The sequence below is a fragment of the Hyperoodon ampullatus genome, assembly GCF_949752795.1.
Source record: "Hyperoodon ampullatus genome assembly, chromosome: 1".
Taxonomy (NCBI): domain Eukaryota; kingdom Metazoa; phylum Chordata; class Mammalia; order Artiodactyla; family Ziphiidae; genus Hyperoodon; species Hyperoodon ampullatus.
Window position 1 is genome coordinate 3,448,886 of NC_136914.1, and position 16,940 is coordinate 3,465,825.

General features: G+C 48.6%; 1 protein-coding gene across 2 annotated transcripts in view; it reads left to right on the plus strand.

The window, feature by feature from the left end:
• Positions 1-16,940, plus strand: part of GATB (glutamyl-tRNA amidotransferase subunit B) — a gene marked incomplete at its 5' end in the record, with an annotated part of 76,521 nt that overhangs the window by 45,516 nt on the left and 14,065 nt on the right. For both annotated transcript variants that reach the window (XM_079702224.1, XM_079702225.1), the window contains 4 exons: positions 125-209; positions 924-968; positions 2,953-3,142; positions 14,821-14,954. In XM_079702224.1, coding sequence (XP_079558350.1) covers positions 125-209; positions 924-968; positions 2,953-3,142; positions 14,821-14,954 — 454 coding nt within the window. The remainder of the gene's footprint in view (positions 1-124; positions 210-923; positions 969-2,952; positions 3,143-14,820; positions 14,955-16,940) is intronic.

The window sequence follows — 16,940 nt, forward strand, 5'->3', positions numbered from 1 at the left end:
TCTGTGGGGAAAATTATAAACAACTCCCTTGATTAGTTTTTGACATAAAGATGGAAAAAGATGTCTAACTATTGCTACACTGGATGAAAGGAATCAAAATATGCTACTAAACTATTTTTTTTAGACTATGAAATTCAGAGGCAAATCAGTGAACTCGAGAATGGAGGTAAAATCCTGAATGAAACCCGCTCGTTCGATTACAAGCTGGGGTGAGTTTGCATGACAGCATCTTGAATACAGGTAGGTGGGGCTCCAGTCTGGGCTCACCACAGACCAGCCATGTCACCTTGGAGAAGGTACTTAGCTTCTCTGCACTTCGGTTTCCTCATTAGTAAAATTAGGAAAATACAGTACCCTACAGGGTTGTGATATGCCCTCTAGGGCTGGTAAGAGGTTTCACCTGACTGCCATCAGACTTGCTGAGTCTTAAGTCCTGGCACTTCCCTGGCTTCCAGCTTACCTCCTTGGTTCCAAGAATTTTTACTTCCTTAAATTCTATCAGACCTAAGTTCTGCCAATTTAAGCTAGAAGTGGAAGAAAGCTTAGAACTGGTTGTAGAGGTGTCTTTTTCTGTTTAGATATCTTTGAGTCTAACTTTCTGACTCTGAATTTTGAGGATTTTATACACTTAACAGAAGACTGGGGAAAAAAGCTCAAGAGCCTAGAGTTTGAGCTGGTTAAATGTTGGAAACGTTGAAGCAATTTCTTTTCTGTTCTTTTCTTTTTCTTTAATTATCATGCTAAACATTTGTCTTTCTTTAATATTATTTCTGCAATGTATTCATGAAACTGTCTCCTAAGGAAGGCTGAGGAGCTTGAATCCCCTGGGTCCCCTATTGGTAGGGGAACCCCTGTCTGCATCTACACTAGCTGATGCTGCATGCAGCATTTTTTTTTAATGTTTTCTCGTTTAACTGTCACAGGTGCACCGTGCCGATGAGAGACAAAGAAGGAAAACAAGACTACAGGTGGTTACTCCTCTTGTCAAAACACCATTCTGTTATTTGGGTCATATTCCAAATCCACTTGCAGGCCAACATGATCCTAGATTGCTTTTAGGAACCACTTTTCCTTGTTGTTGTCGCATAATGGAAAATCTAAGCTTCCTGTTTTATGTGTACTCTGAGAGGAAGAGTATTTTCTTGATTTGGTAGCCATGGAGTACCTTATTTGACAGGATTCAACAACTGGAAAACACTTGTTCACTCACCTCTGTGTCAGACAGAGTTTTCATAATTGAGCTAAGAGGATGGCAGTTGCGGGGTGGGGCCTAGGCTGTTCTTATTCTCATGTTCAGTAATTAATGCAGTAACACTGAAGTTCTGTGAGAAGGTAGAAAAAAGAGATGTATATGTCAATGGCAAGTCCCTTCAAACCTCAGGTGATGCTGTTTAACACCTTAGACCTCACTTGAGATCCAGAAATAAAGCAGATAATAAGAATAGCTTCCAATAAATTGAGACTTTTGTTTCTTCCCAGTTTAGCAGACTGCAGAAATTAAAGATTTAAGCAACAAAGTTGTGGGGGTTGGCACTTTCCTTTGCGAAGGGCAGGAGGAGGTAAGAGTAGCCATTGCTGTCAATGAGGAACAAATATAGCCTCGAGATTCAGGAAAGACAAAGCTCACAGACCCTTAGAATGCATGTCACCTCGAGGACTCCTCTTGTGTGTCTGTCAGAGTCACCATCGTTCTAATTATAGTGATCCCTCTAGGTTCAGTCTGTTCTTCCTAAGAACGTCTTTGTTTTCCAGTGTCGCCCCTACTCTGTTTATGCTGCTTTCTCGCTGAGCGTGGAGTTGGCTTTTAGCACAGCCAGTGGCTTCAGCTCAGTCTCTCAGGTTAACAGATGGGATTCAGGAAGCCTCCCTTTGGTTTCCTCTTGCCATCAGAAGTCAGACTAATTCATAGCACAGATTTGGCATTGAGATGATGGGTTGCTTGCCCTTCTGAGCTATTACCTTGGAGCCACCATTTATTCTGCATTACCCTGCTTTTGCATAAGCCCTTTGACAAGTATGGGCAGAGAGAAAACGTTAGATGCTAGAATAGAACAGAGGGAAGGACGTCTTTATTTCACAAGAGCATATGCAACGGTGCGGCTTCCACATTTTTAAAAAAATTAGTTGACTTTTTTAGAGCAGTTTTAGGTTACAGCAGAACTCAGTGGAGATTACAGAGTTCCCATATACTCCTTGGTATGTCGTATTCCCCCCCGCCCCCACACACACAGAGGTTCCTCTGATAACATCTTGCATTAGTGTGTAGTGTGGTACCTTGGTTAATAGTAATGAACCAATATTGGTACCTTATTATTAAGTAAAGTCCATGGTTTACATTAGGGTTTGTGCTTTACGTTGTCCATTCTGTGGGTTTTGACAGATGTATAATGACATGTAGCCACCATGACAGCATCATACAGAACAGTTTCACTGCCCTAAAAATCCCTTATACTCCCTTTATTCATTCCTCCTTCTCCCCTAGCTTCTACATTTTATTTAGGCAAAATCCATTTATTTCTTGCACTTCTCAAGAAAGAAAGTTTTCTTTTTCTTTGACTTTTCATCTGTTACACAAATACTGCTAAAAATATTTTAAAATTTATAATCTTTCTTCCTAAAAAGTAAATTGTTCTCATTTGGTCCTATTTTTTCCAGCCTATGTCTTTATGAATATATACTTTATCCACAATTATAAACCACCGTGGCATCCACATGTGCTGTGCCTTTTTCACTTAATGCTCGTTTAAGCATAGAGAGTGGTGGATTTGGTCATTTTGACCTTACACTTGTACAAGGACTAGTTCCTGGAAAACTAGGAGACTTGATATTATGGGATGTTGGAAAATATTTGCGAGTAACATGGCATCCAGACACAAACTTTCATACTGACTATAGGTTTGTTTCTTGCAGCTAAACTGAATACTCAGTCATGCCATCTCCTCTGTGTGCCAGGTTCATGCCGGAGCCCAACCTGCCCCCGCTGCTGCTCTACGACTCGGAGTCCCTGCCCACTGGCACAGACCCGCAGCAGGTGATCAACATCGACCGGCTCCGGGAGCAGCTTCCCGAGCTGCCCCGCGTGACCCGGGAGAAGCTGGTGCAACAATACGGGATGCTGCCGGAGCACAGCTTTGCCTTGCTGGTGGGTACTGATCAGAGGCTGTGATCAGCCCAGCCCAGCAGTGGGGGGGGATGCTTCTCAGGGGGCTCTAGGTGCAGTGGCCCATGCCTTCAGCTGTACCGTAGAACCAGGCGTGCTAACCTTCCTCACCAGCCTTTTTGGTAAATGCTCCTCCGAAAACCAGAAGATGAGGCAGGATCTCGTGTCATTCATTTCTTGTGTGTAGACACGAAGAGCTGCTCACAGCAGCCGTGGAGGCTTCTTGAAAACAGTCCAAATGTTATGGATGAGTGTTCTCCCTTGCGTCTGCAGGACAAAAGGAAATCAATATATAGGCTTTCTAGATGTCTGGCAGTATCGAACCATGACAGGGTCTGGCAGGAAGTGGGGTTCTCAGAAAGCCAGCCAGTTGTTTTACCAGTTGTAGAAGAAACATTTATTCCACACAAAATGCTGAAAACTCTGACTAAAAGTATTGGTCCTTGGAGGATGCATCTGTAGGGGCTGTTAAGGATCTGACACCATGGAGATGTGCTCAGGGATTTTCCATCCTTTTCAGGGCTGTTGGGCTTTGCGGTTTCCTTTGTCACGGCAACATTAAATTGACACAGCGTCCGTGAGGGTGGCATTTCGTCACAGCTGTCTTCTGCTTGTCTGTCAGGGAGGATGTGGAAAGTTTCTCTGCTGCATCTCTCGGGGATGAGGTGTCTGCCACACTGATCCTGCGGAGCGCAGAATCCCTGGAAACTCTGGGCTTTTGCATTGTAATTGACCGATAATAACTATGTAGGGATGTTAGAATATTCATATTCGTATACGTATGTATACACTTCAGTAACAAAACCTGGCCATTTCTGGTACAAGGTAGGCGAGCGAATGCTTGTTGAATGAATGAGTCTCTTTATCATCCATAGATCAGCTCATTTGAAAAGTATCCAGAGAGTATACAAAACTCCGTTTTGTTAGATCGACTTGGAAAAACACACGAATCCTAGCAGGCTTTCCGGTTAATAGGTGTTCTGTACGAGATGCACGTGAACCCTCTTCCACCGCCAGTGATTAGACATGATGGGTTATTTTCTCATGCTTTAGGCAGAGTTGCTCACCACCTCCCAGGGCTGCTGCTGTATCTTATTCACACCTCTGAGGCGATTATGTCACTGTATTTTAATTCTTTGTTAGTGTATTTCGTTCAGCGCCTTGAGGGCGAGGTCGGTTTCATCCTCTCGCTCTGCTCGTTACCCGGCGCAGATTAGCGCATCAGCAGTGCTGACTGCCAACTCTTTGTAGGAATCAGTTAGTGAGCTTCTTGTTCAGAACACCTCTTAGCCTGAAACCTCTGGCAAGTCACGGCCTGTTCCTCAGTTGATTTAACAAACCTGAGTTTTAGCCTTACACATCTTCCCCACCATCTGGACTTTCCAGCCCACTTGAAATAAACTTCAGACTCAATACTAAACGCTGAATTCCAGTCCTGCGTTTCATAACGGATTTGCCAAATTAAATAAGGGATGGGAGGACACAGACCGAGGCTTCTCAGCCCCAGGGATAGTACCCTCACCGCCAGCAAGTTCTCTGAGGCAGAGACACGTTCGCACTTGTGTCTGTGTCCCAGCCTCTGCTCCCGTGACCTTCAAGTGCCACAGCCTAGGAGGTCTTGGATAGATGATTGCTGAGGGTGGCAAGTGAGTGAGTCTCTGTTTTCATGGTTTAAGGCCCTGTTTAGGGAAACTTATTTTTTGATCTCTTCAGTACAGCACTTTTATTAGCATCTCCTATGTAGCAGGTACTGAGACAGGGACAGGGACAGGGACTCTCTTTTTTGTTTGTTTGCTTTCCAGGAATATGTACAGGTGACACTACCACTAACCAGCCCCCAGGGCAGACTGCACTAGATAGATGTGTGATGTAGGCTGGGAGCCCAGAGGAGGTAGTGATTACCTTGATGGAACAGAGGGGAAAACTCTCAAGAAGGAGGTGGTTTTTGAGCCAGTTTTATAGGGACTTTTTTTTTTTGATATACTAAAAATATGCTTATTTGTATAGCTTGCAGATAATGTAGTAGGTGACTCATTTCGGTTTTTTCTTTTTCTTTCAATGGCTAGTACTTGAAATTTTCAAGACGGTTGAGAAGAGAACTTAGTAGGAATGGAAAGAGGATGATTCAGACAAATTTTTTTTCCTGAAGTTAGGCATCCCGAGCCCTTGATGACTTGATAATCACTGGAAGCTGAGTTACTTATACCCGGAAATGGTCTGTTCACGTTTTCTCCTCCCTTCCTCAGAAACACAGCAGATTGCTGAGAACGGCAGATGCACAAACCTGATGAACTCTCAGTTTAAAGAGCGCCCAGGAGTATTCATTAAATCGGTAGCCGTGGTGGAGGTCTGCTCTGCAGAGCTCTGAGTCCACGCTCCTGCCTTTGGGCCACTTATTAAATTCAACATTAAACACATACCCACCCCTCACGGGCCTTACCCACAAATGATTTTTAAAAACTTCAGAACTTAACTCTAGTCTTTAATTTTTTTAAATTGAAGTATAGTTGATATACAATATTATATAAGTTCCAGGTGTGTACAATATAGTGATTCACAATTTTTCAAGGTTGTACTCCATTTATAGTTGCTATAAAATACTGGCTGTCTTTCCTGTGTTGTACAACTCTAGTCTTTATCTCGTCGTCCTACTGTGTGGTGAGCACTGAATTGCGTATTGATCATTTCTCCTTGGCATTTACAAAACTCTAATATGGGTCTATCTTAGCACTCACCACAAAGTCTGGCACACAGTAGGCATCAGTGAACGGATGGACACGTAAGTGGATGAATAGGGTGCTGTCACAATACTCATGAAAGTCCTGGGAGAAGCAGCGTTCCTGATAAAGCATCCCTGTTTCCAAAGGTCAGATACATAAACCACCCTTTTGACAGCCCAGCAAATCACAGGGTGGTACCTGTGTCCTTGAGCTCCGGGGGAGAAGCCTGGGGTTTCCGCCATAAGCTCACCACGTGCCGTGACCGGCCTCAGGTCACTTGGTCTCTCTGACTCTTGTTTTCTGAACTGGTTTCTTTAGGACATTAAATATCTGCATTCTGATTTCATCTCTTAAACCCATCTGATAATCCCCTCCCAACAGGTAACCTGTATGACTGTTTCTTCCTCTGGCCTCATGAAAAGTATCATGTCCCACCTGAAACGTCAGCCTAGTGAGCTAACCTTTCCTCCCTATCTTGTGTCAGACTCCCTTGATTTCTCACCTCATTTGTAAGGATTATGGAATGGACATACGGAAGCTGAGGATTTTGAAACCTGAGAGATTCTAGTAGCGGAAGCACAGCAAGTTCTTCTCTGAGTCAGTGTATCCAGGATTAATTATGAGAACAGTCAAGGTTATATGCAGGTACATTTTTCTTAGTAGATAATCCCAGGTGTTTTCTTTGGGGGCATCTCTTCCTAAACCTTGCTTTGCTGGACTCCGAACGCAAACGAATTGTTGTCATTGTCTTGATAGGCAGCACAGAGTCGAGGCTGTTAGCTAACAGCAGGTTCTGCGGTTCACAGCAGACCACTTTCTAATCCATCCTCCCAGTACCCCCTGCTGTCGGTACCATCCATCGCCCCATTTTCCCGGTGAGGAAACATCACCTCTGTGGTTGAGTGTAAGACACAGTGATTTCGTCAGGCCTGTGAGGGAGCTGACTTCAGGGCCCAGACTCTTTACTTCCAAGCGCTTCTGCCTGCTGGCACATACAATGTGCCACAAGGCCAAATGGAAATAATGTTTCAAGTTCACTGCTGGTTTTTTTTTTTTTTTTTTTTTTTTGCGGTACGCGGGCCTCTCACTGTTGTGGCCTCTCCCGTTGCGGAGCACAGGCTCTGGATGCGCAGGCTCAGCGGCCATGGGTCACGGGCCCAGCCGCTCCGCGGCATGTGGGATCTTCCCAGACCGGGGCACAAACCCGCGTCCCCTGCATCGGCAGGCGGACTCTCAACCACCGCGCCACCAGGGAAGCCCTTCATTGCTGTTCTGACTCAACTAACAGAGAAAACAGAATGTTTACTTTTGTGGATATTAATGCTTTATCCAGCCCCACTGATGCTTCATGAAACGGAGCCATAGAAATCAGTCTATTTAAAACTTTTGCCCACCCCTCTAGGTTTTTAAGATACCAGCCTGCCCTATAAATAAATATAAAAAGTGCTATCTACTAAATTTAGTGAAAATCAGTCAACTCCAATGAAAAGCAGAAATTTTATTCATTTTCCAAGTAGAAAATTTAAGTCAGAGGAAAGAAATGTAAGCTCTTCTCTGCAGTTTTATTTATTTTGTTTCTTAGACTTTCTGCCTTAGGTATTTGGCCCCTTCTGACAGAATCATTGAGAAGGGCCTCCACATAGTCCGTGGGGTTTGTAGGTTTTGTGGGATGATTTTGCCCAGTTCCTTGTGTCATGAACTTGGTAAGAATGCATCTGAGCTCACAGGGTGGCTGGCTGTGTATGAATTCAGTGGACAGATTTCAGCGTCATCTGTCGTGGGAGGTTTAGTGGAGGACTGACGTAGCAGCCTCAATTCAGTGTTTCTTGAGAGCCCACTGTACTCACCACAGTGCCTTATGCTGTTGTCAGATGTAAGAGCTTTATCTTTTCTGTGTTGTGTTCAATTCTCCTGAGGAACCCTGCAGGGCAGTGGGTTAACACACTGACTAAGAGACAGACGCTCTTTTTTTTTTTTTTTTTCCTGACACATAGTTGATTTACAATGTTGTGTTAATTTCTGCTGTACAGCAAACTGACTCAGTTATACGTGTATGTACATTCTTTTTTATATTCTTTTCCATTATGGTTTATCCCAGGACATTGACTGTCGCTCCCTGTGCTGTACAGTAGGCCCTTGTTATGCATCCAGTCTGCATGTAATAGTCGGCACCTGCTAACCCCAAACTCCAATTCCGTCCCTCCCCCGCCCCCTTCCCCTCCCTCCTCCCTCCTCCTCCCTCCTCCCTCCTCCTCCCTCCTCCCTCCTCCTCCCTCTTGGCAACACAAGTCGAGACAGACACTTTTTATTTTTTTTCAAGATTTTTTTTTTTTTTTGATATGGACCATTTTTAAAGTCTTTATTGAATTTGTTACAGTATTGCCTCTGCTTTATGTTTTGGATTTTTGGCCCCAAGGCACGTGGGATCTTAGCTCCCTGACCAGGGATTGAACCTGCACCCCCTGCATTAGAAGGCAAAGTCCTAACCACTGGACTGCCAGGAAGTCCTGAGACAGACACTCTTGAGTCCAGATCTCACCTCTGGCACTGAGGAGCTGGGAGGACTCTGAGAAGGTACCTGAAGCTGTTCCCTCCCCAGAGGAAAGAGGAGGGGAATGAGTCACTTAACCCCAAAGGTGACAGGCACAGCAGCATCTTCACGGAATCTAAAAAATCTACATACAGCTGACCAGACTCCCAAGAACATGCTGCCAGGGTAAAAGAGCAGCAGACAGCTGCTGACACATCAGGAGCCACGCAGGGCAGAATTTTAGGAAAAATCCAGCATGGCTCCTGTGAGACCGGAGGGAGATGTGATTACCCTCCGAGTCAGTGCCTTTTGCTGCTATGTGTCTGTCTGTCTTTGTGTGCAGCCTCAAGATATGTGGTCTTATTTGAACAAATTCATTTGCCCAGCTGGTTATTCCCCATTTAAAGTCATAATCTTTTGTTTCTGACATCATGGAAAAGAGTAAGATGTCTCCGAGGAACAAAGAAACAGAAAGGATATCATGGTGATGGTTGGTTGTCGAATGGATTGTTTTCCAAGAGTTTTGCTCTGGGTCTCTCGTTACCTTGAAATGGCCTGGTTTTCTGTCTGGATGAATTGCCTGTAAAATAATTTCCCATGATAGATATCTGTATATCTCATAGGTAATACTACTTTAAAGCTAATAGTTAGAAAAGCAACTGAACCTTATTGACTGCTTTTAACTGCCCAGACTTATTGAGGGGCAAAGGACTCACCGTGTAACCATAGCTGAAGGAAAATGCATTTGGTCAACACCATCGCTCACCATATTTCAGCTTCATGCACTTTTCAAAATCGATTTTACTGTTCATTTTATAAAATTGCCCCCAGTGCTCGTCGGCCTAAGGGTGCTTTCACAGTTAGTCTGTGCACCGAAAAAATAACCAATGTTTTGTTCTGGTCAAGTCGAATCAAAAGGTGCGTCTTCTAACTTGACTCCCGCAAAACCCACAGTTCATTCACTTCAGGTGCAAGTGGCAAGGGGCTTTCTGAGGTGAGTCCCCTCTGGGCCCAGGCACCTGCCCACTGTGGGGTGCAGTCCTGAGCGCCAGCCTTGGGGACTCTCTGGGGCTCTGTCCCCAGCCCATCCCGAAGCCTCGTTTCCTGTCTGTACAGTAGACAGGTTTCCTTTTGGGGACAGTTAACAGAAAGCTTCAGCTGAGTAACACAGGTTTCGTCCGTGTCGGGACCATTTTGACAGCAGTGGTTTTAGGCTCACTGAAGTGCGATCACCATCAGAATTGATTTCTTGACAACATCCTCTTTGGGTCCGATTCTCACAGTCTTTGATTATGCCTGTCTGCTGTCAACTTTTATTACCTGAATTATTTGGATTTTGATTGTCCAAGGGAAAGCCCTCCTCTCAAATTGGTTTCTCTCAGCGTCTCTCCTGGAGTGAATGCATCACAGAGGATGTAGCCTCGTTTCCACGCGTCTAAGGCAGGGGTCAGTGAGAACGCGCGCGGAGTCCAGCTCAGAGGTGTGTGCTTGCTTCCCGGCTTTGCTGGGAACAGGGCACAGGTGACATGGACGGGACCGGAGTTCCGCTCAGATTGTAGGGGCTCCCACGCTCTCTGGGAACATGACCCAGAGGTGGAAATTGCGGGGACCAGAATAGGACTGTAGACCCATCTAATCATCTATTCCTTGAGTCAGGCTGAAGAGCATACCCTTGGTGTTTGGAGTCAGTTTCAGAGCTGCTTGAAAGCGGCAGTGAGGGTCCAGGATTCCAGCTTCCTCCACACACTCGGTGGAGAGCGATGTTTCCTGTGCCAGCCTCACACCACCAATGAACTAACTACCTCTTGTTTTTCCGCACTGATGATCCTCTGGATGCGTCTTTTTTTCCCCCTTCTCTCTCACTGAAGGATTTCCACAGCCCCTCCTTGTTTCCGTGAGAAGCAGAGGGAGGCTCCGTTCACGGCATGGACCCCGCCTCCCGCCCCACTGCGGGTCCCAGTCCCTCCCGTGGCCGCGTCCCTCGTAGGGGCCTCCTACCACCTGATTTCCATTTCCACCCCAACACCAGCAGTGATGTTATCTTCAGGGCCACGTTTCACAAAGCTGTGGGGTCCGAGTTCTTTTTTTTCTCACCTTGTAAGAAGGATTAGACTCACAGGAGTGACGGGAAGCACAGAGCTCCCGTCGACGTGCAGATGCCGGGCCCTCTTCCCGTGGCGCGGCCCCCGTGGGTACCTCCCTCCGTAGGGCGGCGACTCCTGGCTCCTTCGAGCGCGGCCCGGGCGGAGCTGCTGTCACTCAGCTGCAGGTACGGGGTCCCCCGAGCTGTCAGCCACTCCCCCCCACAGCACGACCTGCCCAGTTAGGTATAACCTCGTGCGCGAGTCACCCGCATCAGAGGAGCCAGAGTGGGACGAAATACCATGTGCTTGACGCGAAACTGTGAGTGACAACAGGGTTTGTTTAGCCGTGTCAGGGATGCTGCAGAGTCAGGCAGCACCCATGCAGGCGCGCTCCCTGACTTCTCTGGGGAGGGGAGTGGAGGGACGCAGGAGAGAGGCCCCGGGGCGTTCCGGCCGCCCTCCTGTCCCCCCGGAAGCCCCGTATGGGGGGTGCCACCGTTCCTCCCCCCACCCCCCCACCCCCGACCTGGGAACCGGTGTGTGTCAGCCACCTCGGAGAGCACCACGTGGTCTAGGTGTACCTTGGCAACGGCAGCACCTGAACTCACCATTTTCTCCTCCTAATTTCTAAGCTAATTGCTGAGGGCCTTTGCTACATTTTTAATATGTTAAGAACCTTTCAGCAGCTGGCAGCTCTCAAAATAATGCAAGTGGTGGGGAAGTGCGTTCTTTGGATGGGCAAGTTGCCTCGTGTTGTGCCCGGCCCTGGCGGGTGCTCAGTTTCAGTCCCCAGGAAGGCGGGGATGTGACCGTCCTTTGTCAGCGGCAGCGGAACCCGGAGGGTGAGAGCACAGGCTGCAGAGTCCCAGCTCTACTGTTTTCTCGCCTCAAGGGGACCTCAAGCAAGTCAGTGCTCAGAGCGTCCCCACCTGTAAAAGAGAACTCCACTAGTACGTCGCCCACAGAGTCGGTGTTGGCACTGGATGAGTTAATGTAGAGAAAGCACCCGTTCTTGTTGCTGTTGAAACTACTCTTAACATCATTAGCAGCAGCAGTAGCCACGTGCCGTCCCCACCCCTTCCCCCCGCAGGGCTGGCCACTGATCCCCGTGTAGCAGGTATTCAGGCAATAAAGCCAGGGTCCCCATAGCTGACGGGTCACTCCCTGCCACATAACCAGCTGTCCCATAATGTGTGCTCTGTGGCCTTTTTCTTCTCCGAGTCTGCCACCGGGCAGCTCTCTCTATCGGGTTTCATTCTCCTTCTAAATATAGTCCAGCCTTATCCTGCCCTCTCATCAGATTCCCAGGGTGTGTGACTTAGGACAGGAATGGCAGTTGAGAGATCAGCCTTCATCCTCTTGCAGCAAGATAGTCTTCTGGCATTTGGTCATCTCTGAAGGTAGGCTGGAAAAGTCGGCTGCGGGGCACCTGGCTTTAGGGCCCCATGCAAGTGTGGGTCAGGTTCCTTCCCAAAGCAGCAGGGAAGGGAAGGGGACCCCTCTGCCTTGCCTCACCCCAGCAGTGACCAGCGGACAGACCCACTGGCAGTGGAGGGTTCATGTCTGCATCCAAGAGGCTGGCCTGGCATTGGCTCTGGGTGTCATGGGATGCTTTGGGAAATTTGATTAAAATGTGAAAAGGATGCTTCCCAGTTAGTCGCAGAGCTGTAAAGAGTGTCTGGTGTTACACAAAAGCCAGGACCAGTTGTCCGTGCCACTTGGGCTATCTCTTGAAGGAACAGTTTGAGACATAGTCGACCAGGAGACTTGATGCCCTGTGTAGCTGAAGGTTCAGCTCTGTCTGATGTGAGATAGATTAGTGCTGGCCTGTTGCCTCTGAGAAGGACGTTAAGGGTTCCCTAATGCAGTGGCCTTTCTGCGTTGCTCTTTTTTTTTTTTTTTGGCTGCCATCACGTGGCTTGTGGGATCTTAGTTCCTCGACTAGGGATTGAACCTGTGCCCTAGTGCAGAGTCCTAACCACTGGACTGCCAGGGAATTCCCCTGCGTTGCTCATAATATGGTTTTCATGTAAGGGAATTAACTGGTCCATTGTTTTCCCGAGAAAACCAGATGGCTGCTCGGCCATGTTCACAGGGACTTCTGAGATCCGGGCCAAGCTTATTAGCATTTGCCAATCTCACAGAAAAACGAAGAAGGCCTTACCTAGAATGCTGTGTGTTTTTTTCTTGGTAAGCAGGCTTCTGATGTAAAGAGCCCGAGCGGGCAGCCCATGTGTGACTTTGTATCCATCTGTCATTCTCTGGGTGGGGGCAGCTCGGCCTCCTGCAGCCCTGCTGCCCACAGCTCGCCCTGTCACGATCGCAGACTTCCCCGTTCACTGCAGATTGTGTACTTACTGAACCCACATATCCCCCAGTGAAGCACAGCTCCAGCTCTGAGAGGCTGCCTCACAGCACTGACACGAAAAGACAAACAGAAATCTGACTTGCCATGTTATCCATCCAACAAAAAAACCACCCAAGGGTAGAGGAATAGATATTCATCACGTCCCAGCAACTCAGCCAGGCCTGTGAGTTCAGTATTTCTAGGTGGACTTAGAAAACCTTTCCTCGGCAAAGCAGGGTCCTCCTCCTGACAGCTCTTTTCACCAGCAGGCCAGCCTCTCTGGGTTAGAACAAAGGGAATCCTGCTTATCTGATTTGGGCCGGTAGCGGGTTTTCTCCCTCTCCAGTGGTTTGTGTGCCATTGTGGAAGTTTGAATACTTTTCCATAAGTTAAACAGAACTTTCTCTTCATGCTGCCTGGATTTGCCTTTATCTGTAGTCAAGCTCTGGCTGCTGAGGTGGCCTTTGCCCAGGTTTGGCGTGAGCAGAATAATACCATCAGCTTGAAAAGAGATTCAGGAGATGATTATGGAATGATTCAGTAGGCTTGTCACCAGAGAATGCAACTGTTATAAAGGGCACGTAGTTTGTTTTTGTTTTTGTTTTTTTACGGAATTTCTACTTTAGCAGCTGTGTGCCTGTGTATATATTACAGCATCTACAATAACCAAACACTGAGAGCACTTTTGTTAGTGTGTCTCACTTCTTCCCAGTATTGTATTTTTCCAGAATGTTCTTTTGGTTAATGAAGGTTTTCTGAAAGGGGCGAGGGTGAGAGCCTTACCTGCAGTATAAAGTTAAAAAGGAATATTTTAAGGAAAGTGTGGTTTGATTTGAATTTCAGCAGGTAGGGGAAACCTACTATTTAAAATGCATTTGGAAACTTCAGCCTCCCAGATGTGGGTGGAACATGTTTTTATTTTCCTCATTGAAAAACAAGGGGTGGGCTGAGCCAAATTTCTTGGTTTTGCCAGATCCATCTGAGCAGGCAACGTAGTGTATAATTCAATGAGTGCCTTGGGGATTACTCGTTGGCATAATTGTGGCAATTCCAATATTTGAAGGTGAACATGGTATGATAAAGGGTGAGCGTTCACATGTAATTTTTTTTAAGAAAACACAAGGTGATGGGAGATGTTGATTCACCCATCGATGCTAACCAGGCAGCTGCCATGACCCAGCACTGACGTAGCTCTAGTCACAGAGAGAACCAGGCAGCGTGGCCCCTGACTCACAGAGTTGGCGGTCCAGAGGGGGAGGAACAGGAGGGGCTTCTTCAAGCACGTCTCCTTGATGAGCCAACCCCGGTGATTGTTTTCACAGAGCGCAGTGAGAGCCAGGATCAGCTGGGCCTCGCTCGGCTCAGGGGCCTGGCACCACCCTCCACCCATCACGTGGTCTAAGTGGGTCACGTGCCTGTGTTCTTACTCATTTTGAAAACATGTGAAAACCACTGCTGTCCCCTCTGGGGATGATGTGAAGATGAGTACAGTTACGATCCACTTTGATTTTTCAGACGTAGAATATTCTGTTTGTTCCTTGGTCTGCTGCTTTTCTTACCTTCTTTTTCTAGCCATCGCTGGGACTTACAGGAGAAGACAGGCCTGGAAAGAGACAGGACGGTAAACTCAGGCTAGACATGCTGCTCAAGGATAAAGGTTGTAGGGTAGGGTACCCATGGCGGACACTGAGAGGGCGAATGAGTTTAGGGGATGTCGGGTTTCAGTGTCCTCTGGTCCACAAAGTCCAGGCTGTCTGCAGTATGTTCATTCCTTTGACAGAATGCTGTGTAAATGCATGGTGACAGTAGTAGAAGCAGTAGAATACTTGCTGTTTACTGAAAGTGATCAGAATTTTCTGGTGACATCTCTGTGTTTGGGGAAGTACCAGTAGATGTCTCAGGGATGCAGAGGGTGACAGTTTCAGAATGCTGATTTTTCATTTTTTGGAGGCTTTATATCATTTTCTTTTTCTTTACAGAATGAAGTTGGCCTACTGGAGTTCTTCCAGAATGTGATCAAAGAAACTAGGGCAGAGCCAAAGACAGTGACTAGTTGGGTCCTCAACACTTTTCTGGGCTTTTTAAAGCAGCAGAACCTTGCCGTCAGTGAGAGGTGAGTGGGGTCTGGGGGCGCCTTTTGCTTTGTGGTGACCTCTGTGTCCAGAAGCAGTTGACACAGGGCGGGGCTGGTGTTCTGCATTCCTTCTTCACCCTCAGGATCTCCTGACGAGACACAGACATCCCCTGTGCATGTCAGAGTCTAAAGCTGTCCGCCATCCACTTCACATCTGAAAGCTCATTTATTCCGATCTCTGACCGTCCACGCTGTCCTTTGTACTGGGCTGGGCTGGGGGCCTACAGATGAGTAAGCTGAGGAGTTTCCTACCTGCAGGGCATCCAGACTGTAAGAAAGCAGACAGTCGGCTCAGTACGATCCCGTTACACCGCAGGTGTGTTCAGGCCACCATGAATGCACAGAAAGGGGACCTGCACCGAGGCTGGGGCGTCAACCAAGCTTTCCCTCAGGAGGGAGAGTGAGTGTCCCTCAGAGACCAAGCCCTGAGGAGTTGCCAAGTGGAGGGAGGGTTCCGAGCCTTCTGGACCATAGATGCAATCGTGCGACACTCAGAGACAAGAGGCGTGGCGGGCTCAGGAGGCCCAGAAGCTCCGGGGTGCTCGGGAGGGAGCAGGGGGCTGCCGGGACGGGCAAGGCCACCCGGGAGGCTTCACACGCCTTTGTCAGCAGCTGTCAAAGGCCTGAGAGCGCACGCTCACTCCAGTTGCCCTCTGGGGGGATGGGATGGAAGATGGAGCCGAGGTGGGAAGCCCAGTTGGGTACCTCTTACGGGAGCGCCCGTGCGGAGCTCCCCGTGCCTGGGCCCTGGCGCGGTGGGCCAAGGTGAGGACAGTGATCTCAACTCCACACGACTTCCGCCTCCCTCTCGTGGGCAGTGGGGTGAGGTGCAGTAGAACCGTCCAACCCGGTGGGAGGTACAGGAAGAGGCACAGCTGGGGAGGACGCCATGTTCCTTTTGGACATGCAGGGTTTGAGCTGCCTGTGGGACAGACGTCCCCCTCGTGGGGTGACTGATAGGCAGTCAGATAGATGGGCCTACGTCTGCTGGGAGGCGTCTGGGAGTGTAAATCCGAGAGTTCTCACTTGTTCAAAACTCAGCACGTGTCAATTGAGACTCCGCCCTATGCTAAGTTCTGTGCCGAGCGTGGGGAAAGCCGGTCCACGAGACAGACGCGGTCCCCGTGGTCCTTACAAAGCAGCGAGTTGGGTGCCCTGAGAAGGGGGAGAGAAGAGCTGAGCTCCCTGCTGAGTGAAGGGTGGGCGGGGCCCAGCAGGCCAAGTCCAGCAGGCGCTCCAGGCGTGGAGGGCAGCGTGTGCGCGTGGCTCCAGGGGAGCCCGAGCGTGGCATCTCGGGGCAGGCAGTGCACGGTCCAGTATAAGCGGATCACAGACTCAGCAATGTGTAGACGGTACTGGGAGCCGTTGGAGCTGTGAGAGGTGAGAGCTGTCGGGGAGGATACTGTGTGACCGGCCTGAGCCTCCCTGGACTGCCCAAGGAGCATGGGCAGGGAGGGAGGGAGAGAACCAGGAGCACGGGTGTCACAGGAGCCGGAGAAAAGGAGAGTGTGGGGAAGCAGAGAACGAGCAGCAGGTTTACATGTGGGTGTTCATCAGGGACACACAGGCAGGGGACCCGCGGGAGGCCGAGCTGTTCTTGGGGAGCGTCGTTGCTGCAGCAGCGCCGACGGCCATATGGGGAAGGAGAGCCGGGGAGACAGGCGTGTGCTGACTGATACGCGAGTCCAAAGAGTCGTCTGTTCAGAGAAGTTACCCCTGCGCGATGCTGGCTTCATGTTCGGCCTCTTGCTCGCAGTGTGTTTGCACAGGTACCAGCGTGGCCACGTGGCTCTGTTTCACCTCCTCACGTGGCTTCTTACCAGCCGTGACCTTGGATGAGCCACCCTCAGTGCCGTCACTGTAAATGACAGTGATAGTGCCTGCCTCCAAGGGTTTTTGAGAGGAAACCACACGGCGCCCGTGGGCCCTTAGTGTCCGTTTCCTTCTCTGTTCCGTGCTGGTACG